At 43.0% G+C, this 24,184-nt stretch overlaps 1 protein-coding gene across 1 annotated transcript in view; it reads left to right on the top strand.

The window, feature by feature from the left end:
• The window catches only part of ttll5 (tubulin tyrosine ligase-like family, member 5), a 49,708-nt gene that overhangs the window by 12,554 nt on the left and 12,970 nt on the right, over positions 1 to 24,184 (top strand). The window contains exons 12-28 of the mRNA XM_056296181.1: positions 1,399 to 1,480; positions 2,002 to 2,063; positions 4,741 to 4,832; positions 5,463 to 5,504; positions 6,522 to 6,629; positions 6,764 to 6,855; positions 7,496 to 7,558; positions 8,298 to 8,446; positions 8,725 to 8,980; positions 10,140 to 10,257; positions 10,732 to 10,878; positions 11,104 to 11,198; positions 11,348 to 11,496; positions 11,715 to 12,287; positions 12,774 to 12,961; positions 15,647 to 15,786; positions 22,285 to 22,483. Of these exons, the coding sequence (XP_056152156.1) occupies positions 1,399 to 1,480; positions 2,002 to 2,063; positions 4,741 to 4,832; positions 5,463 to 5,504; positions 6,522 to 6,629; positions 6,764 to 6,855; positions 7,496 to 7,558; positions 8,298 to 8,446; positions 8,725 to 8,980; positions 10,140 to 10,257; positions 10,732 to 10,878; positions 11,104 to 11,198; positions 11,348 to 11,496; positions 11,715 to 12,287; positions 12,774 to 12,961; positions 15,647 to 15,786; positions 22,285 to 22,483 (2,555 nt within the window). The remainder of the gene's footprint in view (positions 1 to 1,398; positions 1,481 to 2,001; positions 2,064 to 4,740; positions 4,833 to 5,462; positions 5,505 to 6,521; positions 6,630 to 6,763; positions 6,856 to 7,495; positions 7,559 to 8,297; positions 8,447 to 8,724; positions 8,981 to 10,139; positions 10,258 to 10,731; positions 10,879 to 11,103; positions 11,199 to 11,347; positions 11,497 to 11,714; positions 12,288 to 12,773; positions 12,962 to 15,646; positions 15,787 to 22,284; positions 22,484 to 24,184) is intronic.

The raw sequence follows: 24,184 nt of genomic DNA, 5'->3' as shown, positions 1-24,184 counted from the left end.
TTTTGGGATATTTGAGAGCACAGTTTGCGCCTGTGACTCAAAAAGCATTAGCTGAGGCGTCTAACTAGGCCGGCACTATCTGACAATCTTCTGATGGAATTTGTTGATGGTGAAACTTTTAATAAGCAGCTTCATTGTGAAATGGCTTACAAAATAAGAGTTTAAACATGAACCGCAAGTAATATACAGCCTAATAAATGCAACTTGTTCCATTGAACTAGCATTATCAGCCTGTCATTAGCCTATCGTTCAACCAAGCGCGGTGTGAAGACGTCACTCGCCGTCATGCTGGCTTTTGTGTGCTTAACACTAGCATTGACCTGAGATGCTTGAGTAAACAATGTCGGTTAGCGCAGCTTTGAAAACTCTAGCCCTCTGGCCTGTTCTCAAAACAGAGTCTGTTCGTTTGAAGTGCCATTAGGAGGATTTTTCCTCCGGCTTTATGGCTATGCTTTGCCCTATCCCTGTAAAATCCCGCGGTTTCCCTCACGGGCTGCAGCTGAGGCCCGCGGGTCGTAGCTTGGGTGACACTCCCCAGAGCAGTGTGAGGGAGTGGTGAGGACGGCTCTCACAGCAGCTCATAGGCCAGCCCTGTTGTGGTGAAGGTTCTGACACCTAAGGAAAAGGAGCAAGACAAAAATGGGCGGGCCGGGCACCGAATCAGTTTGTCCACCAAGACTTTTCTGACCACTATATGAAATATCATTTCTAGGTACCTTTCACATGGCGATGGCCCCAACTTCCCAGTTCTGACTTGCTTGGAGTTCTTAGTCTGTCAGAAATTTTCTCCATAATAATCACTCATCTACATTGCCTCAGTTGAATAAGACTCACTTTATGATGTCGAATGTTGTTTTTTTTTGTCAGAACAATAGAGCGCTCTCCCCCCCCCCCCCCAATCCTTCTTGTTGATGTGTAATGACAGTATTGTCGACTACAACCTCCAAATAATGAAAGAATTATCGACGACATGCGTGAACATTTTCACAGCCACAATTTGTTTTTGATCTACGGCCTTATGGAAGCAGCTCCAGTAGAGATGAAATGTGTATGTATGTACTTAGCTAATGTAATTCAGCCCATCCCTCAGTAGCCGGCTTTGATGTGTGTTTTTTTCCCCCCTCTCTCTTGAGTGATTGGATATGTAATATGCATGTAATCAGTAGCAGAAAGACACAGGCCATGTTGCCAAATGCTGCATAGTGGGGGCTATGATAAGACTGGAAATACTGTGTACCCTTGTGATGTTTGTATCTCAATGTTTTATCATTCATATACTACAGTGTGAAGGCCCCAGAGGGAGGCCTCTTACTTTGCCTCTCGATCTCCCAGAGTGTGGTGATAATCTAATGATTCATCTCTCCCCCCCCCCCCCCCCACACACACACACCTCTGCAGAGCTGTATGGCTTTGACGTGCTCATTGACTCCAACCTCAAGCCCTGGCTGCTGGAGGTGAACCTCTCTCCCTCCCTGGCCTGGTGAGTGATGCCATCCTATCAGCTCACCGTAGAAAGGAATGCCAGGACGGTTAAATCATTTGATCCTCTCAACTGTTGTTACAGGAGAACCGCTTGCTGAAAACATCTTTCACCCACCAATTCAAACAAGTGTTTTTCTTGGAATATGTAACTTTCTTGTGCTCTTCCCAGACATGCATTACCATACTCTAGTTAGCGTTGTGGAAAAAATAAGCCTTAGTAATGTAGTTGCTAGTGTACATAAAGAAATAGTTCTTAGGCCTGCACTTATCTACAGTTTGTAAGTAAGAGCCTGTCTGTCTTGTCTAATTCCTTCTCTAGAAATGTCACTAGTCATTGTCTTCAGGGTCGACCAGTCCAGTACATCCATTTCTTCTTACAACAACTGTTCGCTGTAAAACAAAGTTTTCCATTTAACTTAAGTGTGTTTTTGCGTGTGGGGTAGTGTATCTCTGTGCTCGCATGTGTGTTTATACTTGTGTTGGATATCCTGATTGAAATGATTATTATTTTATTTTCAGTGATGCACCTCTGGATCTGAAGATAAAGGCCAGCATGATATCGGACATGTTTTCTCTCGTTGGTGAGTTCATGCTGATTCAGTGTCTAAATAGTACTTGGGGAGAATCCAACAGGTTTCTTCTGGTGTCTCCACTTCATCATACTAAAATCTTCTAAGTTCCTTTTGTTTTTGTTTTTTGTTTTTTTCATTTTGGTCTTTAAAATATTTTGTTGCTATTTGGCTCACACGCTTTTCCCTAAACAAGTTATTCTGAGAGACCAGGTAGGTGTATCAGTAATCTAATTAAAGAAAATATGGAACTGAGTTTATAGTGGGGACCAAACTTCTCATATTCTGGATACATGAAGGTCTGTAACCAGAGAGTCATCCTACCCTTCTAACCACGTATAAACCATCAGGTGCATCATGTTATCTGTGGTACTGCTATTCACGTGCTGCTCTCCATTGTGTTTCCCGTGAACTTGGCCTTTACCTGCTCTTGAGTTAGGGCCTAGTTCACTCTTGGAACACCAATGTGGAAGGAAAGCCTCTTGGCAGAGGTTCCTTCACTCTCCAGGATTTAGCCTGCAGCAGGTTCCACTGTGCTCGTTTCTTAGCCCAGTGTCTCCAAGTTATTAGCGCTCCTCAGTGCAGCCTCGTTCTAAAGGCACAGAAGATAATTGGCTTTTCTATTAACCAAGGAGAGGTTTCCAGCCTGTGGAGACAGTCAGCTATTGTTTTACACTTAAATATCCGTCCCACATTCCACCAGTTAACTGCACAAACTGCATTAGAAAATAGCTGGATGGCTCCATAATGGGGCTTCAGAATTGTGCAAAAACCACAGCCATTATTAATTGACATTAAATGACTTGCGGGGGAAATTGTCAACAGAGGACTTGGTTGTTTTGGAGTCGTTAAGCTCTGTTGAGAAACTAGATCTTGCTTTGTCAAGCTAAAGCAATCCTCGTCATGCAGACATAAAAATGCTTAGCCGAAGGCGGAGATCAACACTGTTTATACAACAGTATGTGCAGCAGAAAGTGAGATATGTCTTTGTTGCACCTTCCTCCCTGCAAAATTATTGCATTCTAATGTAGTGGCGAGCTCTTAGAAATATTTTGATTAAATACAAGTTTTCACCTGAGAAGAATCTCATGTCTTCCCCACCAACATTTGCATGCACAAGGACAGTCTCATAGACCGTGATCTGACAATCGGATCTTTTAGTGATAGATTGGACTTGACAAGTACATATGTAGTACAAGACTGACAGATATGATCTCAGCTTTAGATTTATACATATCATGAGTCTTCACCGAGACTTGATCTTCTGTTTTCTGCTCCTTGCCATCCATGGTATCCAGAGAGCCCATTGGCCAGCAGGCCTCTGTCTAGGGCTGACGCTAAGCCATTTTGAATCTGTTTGTGGACTAATATTTAACGACACAGAGGGAGTGGCTTAAGTGTATGTTTGCATGCATTTGTGTGTGTGTGTGTGTGTGTGTGTGTGTGTGTATATGTGTGTGTGTGTGCGCGTGCGTGTGCGCGTGCGCGCATGTGTGCATGTGTGTGAGTTTGGGCCAGGCTGTGGCTTGAAACCCCTCCCCTCCCGCTCATTAAATGAGAGAGGAGAATCATAAATTGCCAGTTATCTTTGGACTGAGGCATTAGTGTGGGCCTGGGGAAAATGAGCAGTGGCATGTAAAACATAGCCCATCTATTATTCACCAAACAAACCCCCGGTGCTGATAACACTTTGGCTGCATCCCAGCCCTGTAAATAATGACAGCATGCCATTAGCATTCATTTTCCCCCGGTGTGTAGCTGTCAGTTATGTGTCAGCCATGTTTGTAATAATTGCAGCGTTTAGGCAAGAACGTGGCAGGGGCTTGATTCTTACCTGATGGCTTTGATGAGTTAGTACAAATAGCCTCGGGGTCAAAGCTGTCAATTAATTCACTTCGAATGTGAAAGAAAGATAAGATGTTAACATGGTTCACTAACTTATATTTTTGCTGTCAGTTACCATTGTACAGAGGGAGCAGCTATGTAATGGGCGTGTGGGAGATATTAATGATGCTGCCTCTTGAAATTCATGTCCTGAGACAAAGTTTCACAGACATATTTATTGTGGGATCAACATAATTCGTTGCTTCAATGCTCTTCACATCCTACTTCGGTTGCTTGCACTGTCTTGAACAAAGAAATTAGGTTTCATTTAAATGCTTTGTTTCATGACACTCACTTTACACTAGAAATCATGGTATTTGTTTTTCTGTGTGTTTTTGTTTTCAAACATATTTTTTGGTCTTTTAATTCATTTGTGAACATAAACAAGACTTAAACAATTCAGAAAACCAGAATATTGAGATTTTTATCTGTGATGCTTTCCAGTGCATAATGCTGGACAGCCTGGAGCTGATCCATAAACAATGGGTTGGAGACTGGCCTTGTTAGCTCATAATCATCTCAAATTTTCTGTCCTAATGGATTTCCTATTACAGTTGCTTTATGAGCTCAGAAAAAGAAAATGAACCTGAAAATCTCAAAAAACAATTTGTTTTTGTTTTTTGTTTTTTTACACCATGACAGCACAAATTAGATGTAAACTCGTCTTTCTTATCATTGTGACTGATATTCACTGATGCTGCCCGAAGTGGTCTCAGAGAATTGGAATGAATAAATTTTCGTTGAGTCCAATTTCACCGGTATAACCTTATAGCTTTTACTTTTTTTCTGCTTGTCATCTCCACAGGCATTGTGTGTCAGAACCCCCTTCTGAGACAGCCACGCTCTGACCGGTTCAGCCTTGAATCCAGCCTCAAACATCCAGCCCAAAGAACTCAGGTAATAGACACACAGCCACTTGCATAGGCACTTACATGCACACTTAGCAATGCACGTATGTACTCATTATACACACAGGTGATAAATTCAAATGGCTAATTTACTCAAATGATTTGTCATAAAAACTTTCCCTATCCTGCTTTGTCTCCCCGTATGATAGCATACATTCTAGTCAATGCCACTGAGCTGCTCTCTTACCCTCATGGAAAATTCACTGTAATGAAAAACAACTGTTAATGCAGTTAGTCTTTTGAGTGACATCACTTTCTGAGTGCTACACTCTTTGGCTGATTGTTTTATCATTTCTAATCAAGTGAGTAATGCTCTCACTAGGCCCTATTGCCTAATGATGCCACAAAACACTAATGCACTTGGCTCCCTTTAGTCAAATACTGCACCCAGCTTTGGCTCAAGCTCTACTGGAGGGAGATTACCAAATCAGACAGTTTTCTACCCCACCTTTTATATTGTTTAAAAGGCCTGTTTAGACATACACAAACAACACTTCAGTGTTTCAATGTGCATGTTTGGGGGTTGTGAGACTGCTGGTGCATTCGTGTATGCTGAGATATGTTGGAATAGAGGCTGATGTTCACCCCCAACTCACTGCTCTTGCCCATTGCCTCTTAGCGGCCTTTCTCAGTACACACAGCCGCTGTGTACACCAGAGTGGTAAATTCACTTCAAATTCATCCATATTAATTCTGTTTTGCCTTCTCCCTTTTGTCACTCTCTGATGCCTGTTACATTATTGGTAAGGATACCACTATGTCTCTCTGTCTTTCTTCCACTAATTTGATTATCTATGGCACTGCTATTTGTCATAGTGGCAGACAGATGGCTTTTATTGATTTCTAATGCTGTTTCTAATAGAATGCTCATTACATTAGCGAAGTGGCCTTGGCAAGCCTGTGGTTTAAATGCTGCAGTGCAGCACTTGACTCAGAATCCCAGGATTTCCTCTGTGCAGTGTCTTTGTTCTTAGCCACTGTCTCCAGACATGGATAAAACAAGCCCACTTCTAAACCATCACATTTTAAGAACCATGGGGATTTCTGGAGAACCTGTCTTCTCCCTCCACTCTTTTCAGAGGCAACAGTTGAGTTTTTTTCCGAGGGGATTAAGCCCTGTCACTCTTTGGCTGCAATTGTATCCCCCCAGCCGTATCAGACAAATTAAATGTAATCCCCCCACTATTTAGATGACAAATTCTCTATGTGATCCTGTGGGGTTATGCCCTGCTGTCTGGCCCCAGCACAAACCTGCATGCCAAAGTCGTCAATCACGCCCCGGTAGTGCATGCAGCAGGAGAGGCTGCCAGGAATACCAGCGAATAACAAAAAAAAAGTGTCTTTTTTGTAACTGGGTGGGATAGTAGTTGCATTTTCCATTTTTAAAACTGTTTATATTTAAATTTCATGATTTTTGCTTCAGTTTTATCAGTAGAAGGGGATTACTTATGCATGATCTTAGGAATGAAACCTGTTGTTGAATACATACAGATAAGAGAGAGCCACGAAACCAGAGTCAGTTTCAATGTTTGTGCAAACCTACATGGCCAATAAACATTATCCTGATTCTGATAATAAAGCACTCAAATCTTTGCATATTTGATTAGATTTTATGTTGGAAAGTGGATAAGCAGCACACAAGCTTTATCAATATACTTTAATCCCCCCTTTCCTTCAGCGGCAGAGACCAGTGTCAGCCACTAACCAAGAGGCCGAGGGAGTTGAGGAAAAGCTGGGATGCAAACCAGGTCAGGGAGACAGCACTCTTGGCCTGACTGCTGAGGAGGTAACCACATACTATCAGTGATGGATCTCCGACACCCTCAGTGCATGCTGTCAGACTAAGGAGTGTGTTTTGACTCTTTGAAACAATAGTGTCTTCTTGAGAGCTTCTCCCATCTTCTCTGTCCTAATTGTCAGATCAAAGTACTGAGGAGGATAAAGGAGGAGAATGAGAGACGAGGAGGTTTCATCAGAATCTTTCCTACACCAGAGACCTGGGGGCTTTACGGGTAAGCACAGCCAAGAGAGGACAAACTGTGACCCCCAGTGATTCCTTTCAGACTATTTTCCATAATTTGGCTCATTACTCTTATCCCTCTATCCATTTTCCGCTTATGAACAAATTTGATTTGGGATATTTAGGCTAACTGAGCACAATCAACAGTCGATGCCAAACAATAGTCCCTCTTCCAGAATGTTTCTGCAGCAACCACCAGACCAAAGCATATGCTCAGGTTTACTATACGTTACTTGTCAGGAGGTATTTATGGACTTTGTAGCTCTATATGATATGCCCCCCCCCCCAAGTATGGTTCACATCCCAGGTTTAAATGGCATTTAAGGCCCTGTTTGAGAGGAAATCCTTTTTTTTTTTTTTTTTTTTTTTGCTTACAGTCCATATTCCTATATGGGGGATTTGCTGCTTGATTAGCTTTATGGGACTGTTAGTAGTGGGGATTTAGTGGTTTTTTAAAAGCATGTTATTGAGTGGTCTGGGAACATTTTAGGACATTTAACAGTGACTGCTTTCAGAGTGGCTGTATTACAGAATTCCCATTTAACACATCTCCTTCAAATAGGGCTGTCAACGCTCAATCAGGCTCCTGTAGTTATGATCATTGTAATTTGGTTATTATCTCTTTCTCTCAGTGGATATATAGAGTTCAAAACATCGATGAATTCTATGCTGGCGAGCAGACTTTTCCATGGAAGGTAAGCATTTCCATTGTGGTCGGGATTGGGGAACAGCCTCTCCATCACTTTGTGGGAATGGTTGGATTCTGACGTGGTGTTTGTTTGGTCTTTTGACTGGATAGGTGAGAGGAACAGTAAAAAAAAAAAAAAATTTGGACACCAATATCACACAGTCAGGTTTTCCAGTTTGTGGCCATGTGAATGCTTTTTGGGGGGCAGAAAGGAAAAGAGGGTTGACCTGTACATTTTATCATACCAAACTATGTGTAATCAAATAAACCATACACTTATGTAATTTACAATCAGTGTGGACTTTCAAACTTCAGCCACCAGTTTCACCACTGACCAATTTTATCTGGGGACGCAATCATTATTATTTTTATTTTTTTTGTATTAGTACTTTGATAACCAGAGAGAGACTGTCTCTTTCCGCAAGACCACAATTGGTATCACGGACACCCCACCAGACACACACTCACAACCCACACACACTCACACTCAACCCACACAAACCCTATACTCACATACATACACACACTTTGGTTGACCAACCTCTCTTCCCTCAGCAACTCTAGAGAGAGAAAATACTTTTAAACACATTACTTACTCTCAGAATGGGCTTCAGTACGTCATCTCTCAACCAGTTGAGAGCTGTTAGCCTTAATCTCGGCTCTTCAAATGTCTGTTGGTGTGGGAAGCCGGTGCTTGTGCCAGCACACCGGCACCATTCTTTTGACCCGATCTGTCTCTGTCTCAGGAACATCAATGGTGACATGCAGCTGCAGGCGGACATGTTTCATTCCTGTCACGTGTTCCAGTACGAGAGGAAGTTGCTGTCTTTGGAGGCACGTAAGAGGAGACAGTACCACTCAGCTCGGCACTCTGCCGTGGGCAAGAGGAAATCTGGTAAGCCCAACGCATTCTGGCTCATCTCAACATACTTTGCATAAATTCTCAAGACCAAGCCCATTGTAGCTCAGCTGGATGAATTCAGGCCCTCGCACTCCCTTAGTTCCAGTAAAGAGCTCCCCTTTGGTGGGATGAGATTGGCTAAACATGATTCTGACTGAGTGCATTTCATTGCAGGACCAATAAGAGCCATTTTTCCTGTATGTGTATTATGTCCAACAAGACACACAGCTGTAAGTGACATTTGTCTTTCCCCATGGTGCAATATACATCAGAGAGGGAATGCAAGGCCTCCCCTACTGAGAGCAGTGGTGAAGATGTCAAAGAGGAAGAGAAGTGTGTCCAGGAGGAAAGAAAGGATCAAAGGCAAGCTCAGGACCCTGTCTTACATAAGGCTCAGATAGTGGTGCAGAATGAACCAGCGGTCACCCCACAGGAGTGCATTCGTAGTGATGCCCCAGAGACAGCCGTGTGCAGCACCAATCCCAAATTCAGCCTGCTCGACATCCTCCAGCAGGGCTGGGACCTCAGGTCAGTCTGCACCCAGGACTGCTGCTTCCATTGGCAGCCTTCTCCTCCCCTAGCTCCCTTACACCATCCCCTTTTCCCAGTTTCCCTCCTCCCATCCTCTTTCAACAGGAGAAATATGAGGTGTACTTAGGCACCAGCCAGAAGAGCTGGGAAGAAAATTTAGACTCCTTACAGCTTCTCATAGGCTAAGGCATTTTTGATTGGTCTGTTTTGAGCATGACTCTTCTGAGTCTATCTAGCTCTCATTGTGGAAGATCAGGGTTCCCACGACCACCATACCTTGTCCAAGGTTTGAATTCCATGTAGACTGCTGTTTGACAAACTGCCTGTGATCGGCTTGCAAATTGCTGAAGTCAGATTGTCTTTTTTTTTTGTACTTGGAGGAGTTTAAAAGCTACCCACTATGTTCTATTATGCAATATGTTACTTCAGCTATCATTGTTTTGTACTTTCAAAATGCTGTTTATGAAATGCTACATACTTCTAACTTGCATCAAACACTCTAGCCTCTCATTAATTTTAATAGTGGTCCTGAAAATTATAATTTGAGAAGGAATTACAATAGCAAGTCTGAGTTTGTAGAAATTCCTTAGTGCTTGCCAGGACTGTGCAAGGAGCTGGGCAATTATAGTACAGTATATCATTGTTTATGTTTGACAGCTTTTTCCAAAACACTTTTTTTCCACCTCAGTGTACTGACAGTACCCTTATCAGGTTCACTCAGGCCATGAAAACAGTTCATCATTGTGATGCTGGCACAGGACAAGTCACACTGTGCTCCAACAACTTTTGGCTGGTAGTGATGCATACCTGTTTTTGTTTTCCAAGTCAGCAAATGGAATGTGTGTCATTGCTTGTGCTCCCTATTGTAACACACGTATTAGAGATTCCAAAAGGCTAAAAACAACATTCAATGTCGGTTCCAAGGGAACTGGCTGGTGCCCCAGCTGAGATTATTTATTAACAACTGTCGGAGAATTAAAAAAAGAAAAAAGATGGAGTGTGTGTATGTGGGGGGGGGGCGGTATGTGTTCTCAATCGATGTTATCCATTGGTATACCTTTGCAATTTCTTTCCTCTTAAAATATTCTCTCTGGTGATCTCCTGATAACCTCAGTCATTCATTTCACCCATCTCGCCACCCATTTCTGTTGTCCAGTAAAGTACAGGCCCGGATGGCCTTTTCCTCCTACCTGCGGCGGGTCCAGCACAGGCTCTTGGCAGAGAGCAGTGCAAACATCACTCCAGCTTTGCCAGAGAAAGACAACGACCAAATGGTATCATGATAACCATCTGTTGTAGGAATTTCTCTAACGGTGTAGGATACCCTTGTGTGTTGTTCTGTGTTTATCTATGCATGACTTTTCATTTGATTCAGTTAAATGTAACTGACAAATAGCATAGTATTAAGTGTTAACATGTGCACATAATTTGCGGCTGCATGGAAAATAAAATTCAGTCAGAATCAAAGTTACGCGGATTAGAAAGTCTTGTCCATGCATTGGAACAGCAAACACTGTCATCGTCAACATCATTGTTGGCCTCAAACATTTGGGAAAAATGAAAGTGAGCACATGTCATTCTCTGGGTAAGTGAATTCAAAGGTTTTAAGGTTTCAAGTGACATCAAACATAGAGAATACAGCAAACAGACAGTCACTTTGACTGTAGATATATTGATGTTTCAGGGCAGTAACAGCAGAACATCTCTCTTGTATGTTATTTTTATTTTTTATTTTTTGTCATGTCCAGGAGCTGGTGATTCGCTTCCTGAAGAGGGCAGCCAGCAACCTTCAACAAGACATGAAGATGGTTCTGCCAAGTTGTCAGCTACCACTCCAAGACCGCAGACGCCTCCTTTCTCACCAGCTAGGGGAGTTCATCCACTGTTACAACAAGGTACCCATTCATATACGCCAATAGAAGAAATTGTTTTGCCACCCCTTCTCATTCACTATCAGATACAGTACACCTGTTGATATGATCTAGTGATGTTATGTGACTATCAAATAGCAAATGTTTTTGTTAAGATGAGCACCGAGTGGTACATGTTGGGGAAATGCTTCTTTCTCCCGTGCAAACATCAGAACATACTTGGTGCCCTACTTATTCTTATCAACACAGGAGACTGAGTACATGGTGAAGAAACAGGAGAATTGCAAAGAGGAGAAGCGTTATATCAACCCCAGGGTATTTCAGGAGTACATCACTGAAGCAAGGTTAGTGAGTTGGCAACCACTACTCCTATTGTTCAAGGCTTGGCTCCTCACTGTTTCGATTACATATGCTACTGTGACTGAGCAGTGATCTCAATGTGCTTTATACATGTTTATCTCTTGTCCTTTTTTTTTTCTTTTTTTTTTTGCAGTGAAAATGATTTGGAGGAAGTTCTGACATTTTACACACACAGAAACAAATCAGCCAGTGTCTTCCTAGGGCCAAACATTAGTAGCAACAAGAAAGAAATTTGGGAGAAAAATGCCTCAGCTGAGCTGGTTAAATGTGAAAACACTAAAAGTGAGTTACATCCATATTTCTTGCCTTCTGGTTAGTGTTATTTTTTTTGCCTTTTGAGCAGCATGAAGTAAAGGGAGAAACTCACTGAGTCATAAGGAGTCAACAAAAGGTCATCTTCAAAAGATTAGCCATCATCTGGGGAAAACAAATATGTGTCAGAGTCATGGAATGACTAACTGGCAATAAAGGAGCTCTGGCTTTTCTCCCCCTCCTAACAGTTCTGCCGGTGGCCAGAGAGAGTTCCAGTGCCTCAGAGTCCTCACTCTCCACAGGCAAAGTTGGCACAGACCCAGACCCTAGAGCCACTGGAGGTCAGCCTTCTGTTCCGACATTACCTGCAGACCTGCAAGCAGTACTGAGAAGCAGCAAATCCCAGCCAAAGGTTCAGGCTTCTCAGCACTCGTCCAGCTTCCCCTCCACGTTAGACTTCACCCGTATCCACCTGCAGCACTGCTGTCCTTCCCCAGAGTCCCTGCCTCTCCACTGTCCGCCACCACCACCTCCTCCACAGCCCCCATCCTATGCACAGTCCACAGCCAAGACTAAGCTTCAACACCCACCTCAAGCTCAAGCAAACACCTCCACCTCCGTGGTGCCCCAGCCCCCGAGTGTGGGCTGGATGCCTTTTTCCCCAGGCCCGAGCACTGCCCCACAGCCACCCAAGGTGCTGAGGAGGATTCAGTCATTCACCTCTACCTCCTCCCGTTCCAACGCTGCAGCAGCCTCGTCCATGCCAAGTGCTGCGCACATCTACAGCCAGAGGCTCTGTAGGCCCACCTCTGCAAACCAAGGTATACTTGTAGTTGGGGTTTCACCTGGAATTGTGTGCACTTAGTAACCATTTTGGTCATGCTGATCTGTTCATTCATTCATTCATTCATTTTCCAAGCCACATATTCTAATTAGGGTTCCGGGGGGCTGGAGCCTATCCCAGCGATCATTGAGCAGAAGGCAGGGAAACACCTTAAACAGGTGTCCATCGCAGGGCAGACACACAGACAGATAGACACATTCATTCACACATTCACAACTAGGAGTAATTTAATATCTCTGATTCACCTGACTTACATATCTTTGGACTGTGCGAGGAAACCGGAGCTTCTATGAAGACACGGGGAAAGCATGTAAACTCCACACATAAAGGACCCTGGCTGTCCTTCTTTTTGTGAGGGGACAGCGCCAACCACTGTGCCACCATGCCACCCCATGCTGATCCATTCTTTATTTAATTCATCCATACATTCATGCTTTTTTCTTTCTGTTTTCTGCTTGCTTAGTGATCAGGAGGAGCAGCTATGGTAAGCCAAGGTTAGACTCGGTGGGAGTCTTCAAGGAATTGAACTGTCTGTCTGCCCAGGCCCAGTTCAACCAGCAGGCCATCGTCTCAGCCCTACAGAAACTGGCTGACAAGCAGGCTGCCCGCCACTACACAAGCTCCAGTCATATCAACTTGCTGACACAACATGTAAGTCTGCTACATTTTTTCACCTGCCCAACTCACAACTCACAAAGCTAATGGCTAATGTCTCCAGGAGCTGCAAGTTTTACTATGTTCGAATAAGAAACTGTGTTTAACTTGTCATGCAATTGTAAGCCGATCTCTGTAATGCCTCAAGGAGAGAAGATGGATCTGGCCCTCCTCAGTAATCTCACTGTGAGGTCTCTGATATTGCTCTTTGCTGATGCATAAACCTGACTTTGACCCCATGCTGATTGACGGCACCTAGCTGCTCATTCATTCAGCAGAGCTGTTGGAGCCTGTGGGTCTGCTGCTCCACACTGTGCACCTTCGTCTTCTTGCCTGGAGCTTGCCTCTAGCCTGTGGGGGTTGGAGGAGCGGGGGGGGGGGGCTGGAACCAGGACTGGAGCTGGCTGGTCTAAGCAGTGGTGAGCCACACTGAGCCCAGGCTCTGTGTGAGGTCTCATTATCAGATGCACCACGGGGGAGTGCTTTCTGTTGATACTTAACAGGCAGACACTTTTTTGTGGTAATTGATGCTTATAAATAGAAGAATGTGGCAAATTGGCACCAAGCAGGGGAGCAGCAGTTCCATTGGCTCCACCACCCTCTTCATCTTTCTTTCCCAAAAGTTTGCTGTTAGGCCTTAGTAGCCCCTGCAGCTCTCCTGCCTGCCTCCTCCTTGCCTCGCTGGATTTTCTTTCTTTTTTTTCTGATGGTACCAGACCACACAGACTGTCGTGTTTATGGCTTCCTTTTGGCTCTACATCACTCTGTCTCTCTGAGAGGTGTTTGCTGTAATTCCTATGAATAGTTAATCCTGGGCATGGTGGTGGCTTATTTTGTAAAGTAAAATAGCTCAGTGTTTGCACTTAAGGGATTGGAGTACATTTGGTCTGTCTTCAGGCTCAGATTACCAGTCATTAAATCACTTATTTGACTCAATGAAGAGCTCTGTAAATGTGTGTAACACTCTGTTGATCTAGTTAACCACTGGGGGTTCGGCATTCACTCTTTTGCATGAAAAGCAACATTTAATAAAAGCAGCTATAACTGAACAAACCAAGCCTCATTATACATATTCAGTCACTTTCCCATAAGGAGAATATTGATTAGCGTTTTGCATTGAGATATAGCCATTAGTGTGAATCTGGATGTAAGACCATATGCATGTGTATATGAGTTTGTGCATGCCTGTGTTTGTGTGTATTACCTGCATCAGACAAGGCTGTGTGTGAGCTGGGCACCCAAACATGATCTATCATGACGAAGCAGTATATTAGTTAAATACATTAGAGACAGGTGCCAGTGCCATAAGAGGTGAAACAGGATAACATGCAGCTTTTGATATGTCCTGACATTTCACCCATAAGCTAGTACTTATTCACACTTCAGTGTGTGTTCTCATTTCCTCAGACTTCCACACTAAGCAATGGACAGTCACATCCAGAGGAGTCGCAGTAGGCTCGCAACAAGTGCAAGGCTAGTTGGCAGAGAAGCAGAGAAGTCCTCACAGTTTGGAACAGAGCTAGCCAATATTTTGCTCAGTTAGGGTTGGTCCATTCAGATAAGAAAATCATACCTGTGTAATGAGCTTCCTCTTGTAGTTAAATAGCTAACAAGTTTGTTGACAGCAGCATTGCCAAATCTTTGTGCTACCATTAGTAGAGTGCCAGAGCTAGAGAGTTGATATTATACTTGACTAAAAACAGTAAAATTTATTGGGCAATTCTGAAGGTCTACAGCGATTACAATTTGTTTACATTGTATTGGGAATTCTGCAGCTTGAGGGAGTGAAAAGTGAACCCTGTATCTGGGTTTTGAGGAGCCTTTCGTCCTGGCTGCTGTTCTGTCAGCTCCAGCCTTAATTCAAACACCTGTCTCAAAGGAATGTATGACATTTCCTTTTTCCTGGCATAATCACCAGCCAAAACAGTTTGTTCACCTGCCCAGAACTCAGTTTAAAACTTTGGGAAAATAAACAACCATGTCACTTTCTAAGGGGAGTGCTGGGAAAAGGAAACTTTGTCAACGGCATACACTATTTCTCTGAAACTAAAAAGAGTGCTATCAATCTGATCTGGACTAACAGAGGGACTGATTTATATACACTATTTCACATGTGACATCCTCTGCGCTCTCCAAACCAACCGTTCACATAGTTCAGTTTGGACACAGTGAAGGAAATACAGCGAACATCACAGCAGTTAGTGGCCCATTTTATTAACTTACCATACATGTAATATGATATATAATGTATGAATAATGTGTGATATGTGTAGACCATACATATATGGTCCCATGCTTGTGCTGATATGGCTGTAAACAGATAAAGCTTGGCAAGTAATGAAGCTGTCAGGGGCTCAGGTAGGGAACGGGGGGGGGGGGTTTGGTGCTTGAGTGGAGGCTAGCTCTGATATGTGCTGTGTACATTTCACATAGTTCTAGGTGAATGAGGCTGCAGTGGTGTATGCAGGATGGCTACAAGGCTGGTGGGAGAGAATTTGACACAGGGGTTCAAGGCAGGGGAGCGCACCACATTTCATCAGGCTTAATAGTCCTGCTCTGTAGTATAGATTTATGCCTTATGTCTCTGCACTTATTTTTTATTGATCGCATTAACGATACCAACAGTGCATTTAACTTTGCAAACTTGATGGACTTGACTCCACATTGGTTCTTTGCCCACAGCTGACCGACCTGAACCTGGCAAATGGGATGCCGAACAGAAGGGGCTTCCCCGTCAACCCTAAAGAGCGCCACACTACTGCTTTATCTCAGGGGCCAATGAGGGCTGTCCACTCTGACAGGGGTCTTACCAGCAACACTGGGTGAGTCCAAACAAACAGACTACATTTGGTACACTTGGCTCACTTTTTCAGAAATCCTGTCATGAAAAGTGCTGAGGACATAGCAGTAGACTCTCTATCATAAAATCTGTTTCTCTTGTGGCATTCTAATAAGCCCTTACACATCAGCTCTTACACCTTCCCCTTCCTGTTACCACACCTCCTCATTTGGCTCACACCCTACCGCCGCTCCCTCAGAAGGCCACTGATGCTGCTTTAGGCAAAATTTGACAACTCTGCTCAGGTGCACTATTCACCCCCACTAAAGGCAGTTGGAAGGGAATGGTGCACTACAGTCTCAGCAGGAGGGTTTATCACTACGGTAAACAGCCATTTCTCTCCTCTAGGAACCTGGAGTTTAAGGTGGTGGCCTGTTGTACATATGGACACACACACACACACACACACACACACACGGAAACACATACATGCAAACACACATAGAGCAGGTTACATTGAACACTAAGTCAAGTCAAGTGGCGTCCTTAACTTCCCTTCTCCTTTCATATTCTGTCATATGGGAGAGGTGTAGAAAGGTTTAGAACTTGTTGCCCAATTAAGTTGACATATTCACAGCAGGGATTATAAATAGATGAGTGTGTAAATTTTATTTCAATAATTTCGTTTTGTCTTTGTTTTATTCTTGTTGACATACAAAGTCTGCAAGTTTCAAGTGAGAGATTCACAAGAACTGCTTAGGACTCAAGTATAATTCACCGTGACCAAATTAATGTCCTGAGGATTTTCTGTGTGATCAACTTTAGACAACTCTATACTGTTGGCGCCTGAATTGTGGTTGCCTATTTGGTCACAGTCAATAAAACCTGAAGGCTTTTTTAATGGTCTCTGACGAATCTTTAGATTGAAGGCTGTTAGTCTTTGGAAAAGTATTTTCAAGCTCTAGCACCCGTCTGGGCAGGCTAGTTCAGTGTATGCATGGAAATTGGCATTTTGTTCCCTTTTTAATTGTGCTCTTTGAGGCTAGCAAGCAGTGGAATTGCTGCTGGCTGGCTGGAGTGTGTGAAGCATGCTGGCAGCTTAATACATTGCCTGGAATAAGAGGGGGCCCAAGTCAACAATAAGTCACCCACATAGTCTGTCTGCTCCAAGCCATCTCCTCCACAACCATGAGCTCCTCCTCACATTGCTTCAGTACGGAGAGGGTGATGAAGGACAGAGTAGGAGGAAGAGGTGAGGAGATAATGTGATCTCCATTGTCATGGTCCAGATTTTGGTTAGGTGAGTCCAACCTGCCATGCCAGGCAGATCGACCGCAATTGATGGCATGACTGATGAAGGGTTAATCATCCATGGTTGTTCCCTTCTTATTTTTTCAGTGATTTGTGAGTTGCAATGTCTCAGACAGTTTAGCCCTGATTTTACGCTCCGTTTTTCCAGTCCAGACCCTCCTTATGTATGGAACTGTCAGAGAATTCCTGGAATGTCTGTTTTTTCCCTTTTTAAAATGTTTTTATTTCCACAAACCAAGGAAGACAGGTTTGATAGATTTTATGATTTTAATGATTGCCCAGCTTAGATTTTGCACATGACACTAAAGGAAACTGGAGTCTCCTTTTGATCTCACATTTCAAATTTGACTTCCACCGCCTTAATGGATTGAAACTATTCTGATGTGCTCACACTTTTGTTCTGTTGTACTCACCTCTTTGAGTCGTTACAGCAGGCATTTTGTAACATTAATTTATTTTTCCCCTTCCGTAGTTTGTTTTGGTACTCAATTCATCAGGGAATCATTTTAAATACAGCTTCACATTTCATCTTTGGCCAAGGTTGAGCTTTTGAAGAAGCAAGAATAATATTGAATCCTTCACTTAATCGCAGGATAGTTTTGGTTAGAAAGCTCTGTAGTCTAGAGTTCTCCTGATAATACGTGGCTCCCTGTAACTTTCCATTTGCTTCTAAGCAGGAACACAAAGCCCTCTCTTTTACCCCCAGCCCTAGGTTTGGCATATTTTTAAAGCGGTGTAACATCTTTGATGAGATTTAAGGATAAATTACCTTGATTTGGCCTCAACACTGTTTCTTTTAACATAGGATTTCCTGAGCCCCCTCGCCCCCCATGCTGGGGTTGATGGTTTGTGCCAAACATACTGAAACTGTTAAGTGCACTGGCTCTTTAAGCAACCACAGGGGTGAAGTATGATGGGTTTCAAAGCATAGCGGGGCCCTTTGAAGTGCCTCTGCCAGTATCTGCCAGGTATGCTTGCTCAGCAGTCTGAGAGCCGCTTCCCCACTCCGGTCCCCCCAACCAGAAAGCTGGCTACTCTCAAACCCATGTCATCCACCATGTCCACATCCACCCACACTTGGCTTTGCTGTCATAACCAATCTAAGAATTCATGATGCATTTATGACTCGTTCTCCCATTCTGGGCACATGTGGAATCAGAATGATGTTTGATATAAGCATTTTGAAATGTGATGTTGATGTTCAGATATTCAAGCTACACTCAGGGTGACGACTTTAAGAAGGGTGAGGGAATAGCTTTATCTGGTTAGGTTTCCTTCTGCAATTCTCAGAAAGCTTGATTGTCTTCAGCCTTTGAAATATTTTGGTAATTCTACCTCGGTCCAGGAATCAATTCATTTCTTGGCTCAGGTAAAAGTTAATTTCCAGTAAGTTTTGGGCACCACTTTGGTCTGCTAATAGCAGTTGCGGTTTGAATTTCTGAATTTCTGAGCTCCATGATTGTCTTGTATTAAAGGTTTGGAATACATCATGCTTGCTCCACTTTACTCCTCTCAGCCAGTTGAACACTCACTATCATATCCAGCTTAGCACACCAGCCACAACACATTTAACTCAATTTCCTTCTTGTAGAAGTATGAAGAGTACAAGCAAAGAAGGTTACTTGTACAAGTAACCACAAAGCTGCCATCTCTGCTATATCCTGTTCATTCTGGGAACCAATCTGATCATGGACCACCACTGTACTTAGACTGCATCTTTTTAGTATGTATTTAACCAGGCTGTTTTTTCTTGGTCTGATTTTGTCAGAACATTTTATTTTAGCACATTTTGTGACTGTCCATTTGCTGAGCCAAAAATCCAGCCAAAAAAAATCAGAAGAAAATTCAATAATGAATTGGTGGTGGTATAAAAGTTCCACAAAATTGTTCTGGTGTCGTCCTTTTTTCTTTCTTTTTTTGTTTGTTTTTTTGTTTTTTGTTATAAAAGGTATTTTATTTACCACGATTGGAGCCAGATGTGGTTACTGAGCTGAGGAGTCCCCCTGAGGTGAGAGTGAGTAAAATTGTGAAATTCCACGCAAGGGATTAGGCAGCCATGTTAATGAATGGACATAGACCCTTTTGAAGCAGAACCATACCCCTGAGCATTGAAACTTATTACATATGTCACTCACATGCCTCACAGATGCACTATCTCGATTCAACAATATCCCCATATTGGCTACTCCCAGAACTAACCCCCAAGGCACATTTTAATGACTTTTCTTACTTTCACACTGGACAAGCAAAATTAAAAAAAAAATTTTTGGTAGTACCCTTTACTCCAGGGCTTTGAGGTATAGTGAGCAGTACTATGATGTCATCTCAGACAGGCCATTTTCCCACATTCAGCGCTGAGTTAGATTGATGCTGCACATGTGCTCAGCTTGCACTGCTGTGTTATTTTAAGTCATATCAGCATATTACAGTACGGCAAGCACAGCAGGGAGTGGACTGACACCCATATGCAGCAGTTCGACTGGCAGACAGGGAAATCCCAGATAGCTTAGGCCTCACATATGTGCTGTGGTAGTGATGGGAAACTCAGATGTGGCACTGTTTTTTAGACTCCCCTTTATTTTCCCTATTTATTCATTTTTGCCATGGAACTGAATGGTCAGGAGCATAGGTTACTTCTGATGTGGAACCTGCGGATCTCTGCTCTTGCATTGGGATTTCAAATATTAAAGACAGCCACTTTCTAAATGGACCTTTGCTATATGCAAACAGCAGCCAAGTGAAAGGAAATTGCAAAATAATATAAACAAGAGAATGAGGTTTTGTTTTGTCTCCTGGCATCATAGAATCTCTGGCCTTACAAGGTTCACAGGCAAGCCTTTGTTTGCAAAGGCAGAAATTTTTTTTGAATGGGTCCAGGGTCACACCAGTTGTTTTTGTAATATACGTGCCATTACATGAACTGAGAAATGCATGGGTGGATAGCATGTTCACATGGGTTTCTGGTCCCTTGTGTCTTTGATTGGCTGCACAGGACAGGAATATGTTTCATGCAGACTCTAAACAGCGCTGAGTTATTTTTTGCAGCATGCATTATTATTTAAGATTAATTTAATTCTAATTTTAGGCGTCATTTCAGTTTGGGTTGTAAAAATGTTGCAGCCATTGTGATATTTCAAGTCCGATAATATTTTCTTAAACCCTTATGGTGGACAAATGTTAATATATGTAAAGGGAGGAATTTCTAACAACTTTTTTTTTATGTCATTAGGACCCCCTCGGGACCCATTTCTTTATCTTTCCCTTTATCTGATCCTTTTTTCTTTTTTTTCATATTTTCCCCTACAGCTCCCCACACAGCTACTAACTGCCATTATTGTTGGCTGAGGTGGCGCACAGCAGCACACCAGACTCCTCACAGTCTCTAATGAACCTGGGCTGACGGGGAGCCCGGACGCCTCATTCCTTTAGCAGGGGCCAAAGAGGCAAAAGGCTGAAATAGGCTTAGTCCTAATGACAGATAATCCAGTTACAAACGTGTGGAGTCAGTCAAAAGGTTTGCTTTCCAGGTTGTGGCTTTGTGATGTGGATGGAACGTGATGCTCTTGAGAGCGAGCAGGGAGAGAGCAGAGGTTTCCAGCTGAGCCTGTTTTTGCCACAGATCTGCCCTCTGCTTTGACACTGATTCACAAACCTGAGCTTGAGGCTCTTGTAGACTCAGTGGCCAGGATGCAGAGTGCTATCTTGTCTCTTCTACTTCTTCCCTGTGATGGTGCAACCCAACATGTGGTGGGAAATGGGGCAGTTAATTAACTAAAACCACATCCCTGCCTGGGATGTAAGACAACTGATGAGGGCAAGATGGTCGCAAACACTCTGAGCCACTGAGGCTTGGACCTGCAATATTCTAAACATGATACACTATGACAGCAACTGTTATTTGATCATCCTTTTGTGCTCTTACATTGAAAAATGCTTCATCTGGGTGTGAAAGGGGAAATGTAAGTAGCTGAAAACATAGGTCAGTTTTTGTTTTGTTTTTTTACTGTCATTGAGAGTAAATGAAACTCCCTTCGACAAAGGAACAGTCCTTATTATTGGGCGGCATGGTGGCCAAGTGGTTAGCGCTGTTGTCTCACTGCAAGAAGCTCATGGGTTTGAATCCCAGGCCATCCCAGGTCAATTTCTGTGTGGAGTTTGCATGTTCTTCCCGTGTCTGTGTGGGTTTCCTCCGGGCACTCTGGTTTCCTCCCACCATCAAAAAAGACATGGATGTTAGGGTTAATACTCCTGTCTGTGCCCTGGACCGAGACAGTGGAAAGGAGAACTGGAGTTGATCCCCGGGTGCTGCACGGCGGCGGCCCACTGCTCCTAGCTACACAGCTAGGATGGGTTAAATGCAGAGAGTAAATTTCATTTGTATGTATGTACAAAATGACTAATAAAGAGTATTCTATTCTATTAAACAAACGTTTAGATATATTTTTTTAAACATAGACCTACTATACTACTGTAGCTACTATTGTATGTTGCTACTACTGTAGTACTATTCTATCATGTCTGCAACCCAGACTGCAGTCTAGTCTCTCTCTTTGGTCTCTACACCCAAGTTACAAGAGATAAGGGTGAGTTAGGCTTCTCAACAGACATATTAAACTGTAGCTCAAATGTAACAAAGCATGTCTTTAAGTCTTTGGGAATGGCATGATTTTAACCTTACAGAACCTTACAGTGTTATCCCTATAATATTATTTTGTTTTTAAAAACTAATGCTAATGACAGGTATAGCGGGATAACTGCCATGTGTTTCACACTGGTTGGTTTGGTCAACAATTAAACCGTTTAATACTCACTAATGATGTTTTTTTTTGTTGTTGTTGTTTTTTTTACCTGTAACTTGGAAGATGTCCCCATCGTTCCTGTGTACAATTTCAATGGCTATCTTTCACATGTTTGTTGAGTAATTGCTCTATGACCCAAAATGAGTTTTCCGGTTTCACATGCTATCGAGACTACAAGACAAATCTTGAATATTTTCTCTATCACCTGAATTAAAAAAGAAAAAAGTAATTATGATTGGACTTCTCTCTTAATAAAATTAAAATGACCAAATGTTCCACTGATATTCATGCCTTCATAATGCATAAGCGTTGTAGCATGTCCTGTTATTATACAGATGAAGGGGTTATAGTTATCTTTTTTTATTTGTTCATCAATTGAATTATGTCACATACATTGACTTGTGCATGCTTTCTTAAATTTTGTTTCCAAGCCACAAGCTATTGAAGGATGAGGAGGGTCTGTGGGATGAGGAAATGCAGAGTACCTACGGCCAGGTGACAGGGGTGAGCCCTCAGCCACACTACCAGCCCACCCAAGGCAGCTACCAACTCCAGTTTGCCATCCAGCAGCTACAGCAGCAAAGGCTCCAGTCCAGACAACTCCTGGACCAGAGTCGCTGCCGACTCCAGGTACCCAAGAGGACAATAGCTTGTTGTTGGTAGAGAAAGTGTAACGTTGTGTCTATATTACATCATTTAATGATGACTTACACAGACCGCATTTCTCCTCATGTACTGGCTGCACAGGGAGTTGACATCACAAGTAGCTGACGATACAATTGTTTGAGCTCATTCCATTCAGCGGGTGGAAAGACCCCCTTCTCATTACCCCACCCTGCTGCCCAGGGTGCACTGGCCTGGGTATTTTGAAGTAGGGCTAGAGTAATTTGTTTTTGGGATGTGTAGCAGCTGCGATTTGCCTTTTTAATGGCTTATTTCTTGAGGAATTTATGGGTCATTGTGTTCTGTTTATTTAGGGTTCAGAGAAACTGAATCATTCTAATTTCTCCATCTGTCTCTCTTGATGTCTTACTCCTATTCCAGTGCTCTAAACACTGATGAAAACCCCGAGCCAGGCCTTGTTAGAGCTGTTGATTCATAACTCAGGAAAACTCATATTGGTGTCTGTACAAAATCTTCCTTTAGCACAGCACTATTCAAAATGGCACGGAAATACTCCCACATCAAACAGGAAAGCCATCATGGTAGCATTTGAAAAGCTTTTCTGCAAATCTCTGGCCAAACCACTCAATAAAATGGTGTTCGTTGGGAACATCCTCACCAGCAGCCCATTCATGGAGAGCAAACATGACTCCTCACACCAGCAGGGCTCTTTGTTCTGCTGAGTGGCTTGGCTGGACTTTTATTGGAAGGTGAGTAATCATGGCATGCTGCCAGTAAGGGCACTGGTGGGGCCCCAGGATGAATTCACTGATGGAATCTTAAGTTTTACTATAACATTCCTGTCGGATGTGAGCTCCACTTGTGTTCTCATTTCAACACAAACAAAATTCTGAGAAATTACTTTCCTCAACTGCACTAGTGAAGCGACGAAAAAAATGTTTTAGTCATGCTTGACTGGTTGTGACAATTGTTGAGGAAGGTTAGAAAGGCTGAGAGCCTCTTGTCATTTGACACTATTATTTGTTACCTTCAGAAAAAAAGAGAGGCTCTCTGTCTTTCTGAAGATTTGCTTTTGAAAGAGGATCTCATCAGGAAGAGTGTGTTTATTCATCTCCTGACACTTGTTGTGGAGTCGTTCCATGGATGAAGAGAAATTGAGACGGGAGAGTGCCATGGGAGAGCTGACAGGGTTGAGTGATTAGATGCACTCATTTTTAAGATACGTCTTGAGTAATGTAGTTGCTCTCGCGTCATTGTTTTTTCATCAGCTTGGTTCAGACCCTAATTAATGCAATTGAGGTGATATTTTTCTTGGCTTGGTCCAACTGCCTTACGTAAGGCGCTTTGTGAAAGTGATACCCCCTTACTTGCTTCCTCATCCCATCCCCTCCCTCAGTCAGCATTCGGAGTAAGCATAGATCACTTCCTCTCGAAGCATCACCTATTGCCAGGCTCTCCCTTTTATATCAATACCTGTTATTGTAGTCTTGGGAGTTGCAGGGAGGAACATCTCTACCAAGAGCAAATCATTTGCAGCATTAATTGGTGATTTGATTTGTGTGTCATCTGCTATGTGCCATGTAGGCCCCTGGGTGGAGAAGGATTGAGCCTGTCATTTAACCCTTGCAAACATTTACTGAGGTCATAGGAGGGCTGAATCTTCACTTGTTTGAGTCACCATCCAATCAGGGCATTCGCCCTGAAATC

Source organism: Lampris incognitus, chromosome 16, assembly GCF_029633865.1.
Source record: "Lampris incognitus isolate fLamInc1 chromosome 16, fLamInc1.hap2, whole genome shotgun sequence".
In the NCBI taxonomy this organism is placed as follows: Eukaryota; Metazoa; Chordata; class Actinopteri; order Lampriformes; family Lampridae; genus Lampris; species Lampris incognitus.
Note: the sequence above shows the minus strand (reverse complement) of the source record. Positions and strands in the feature narration are given on the sequence as shown.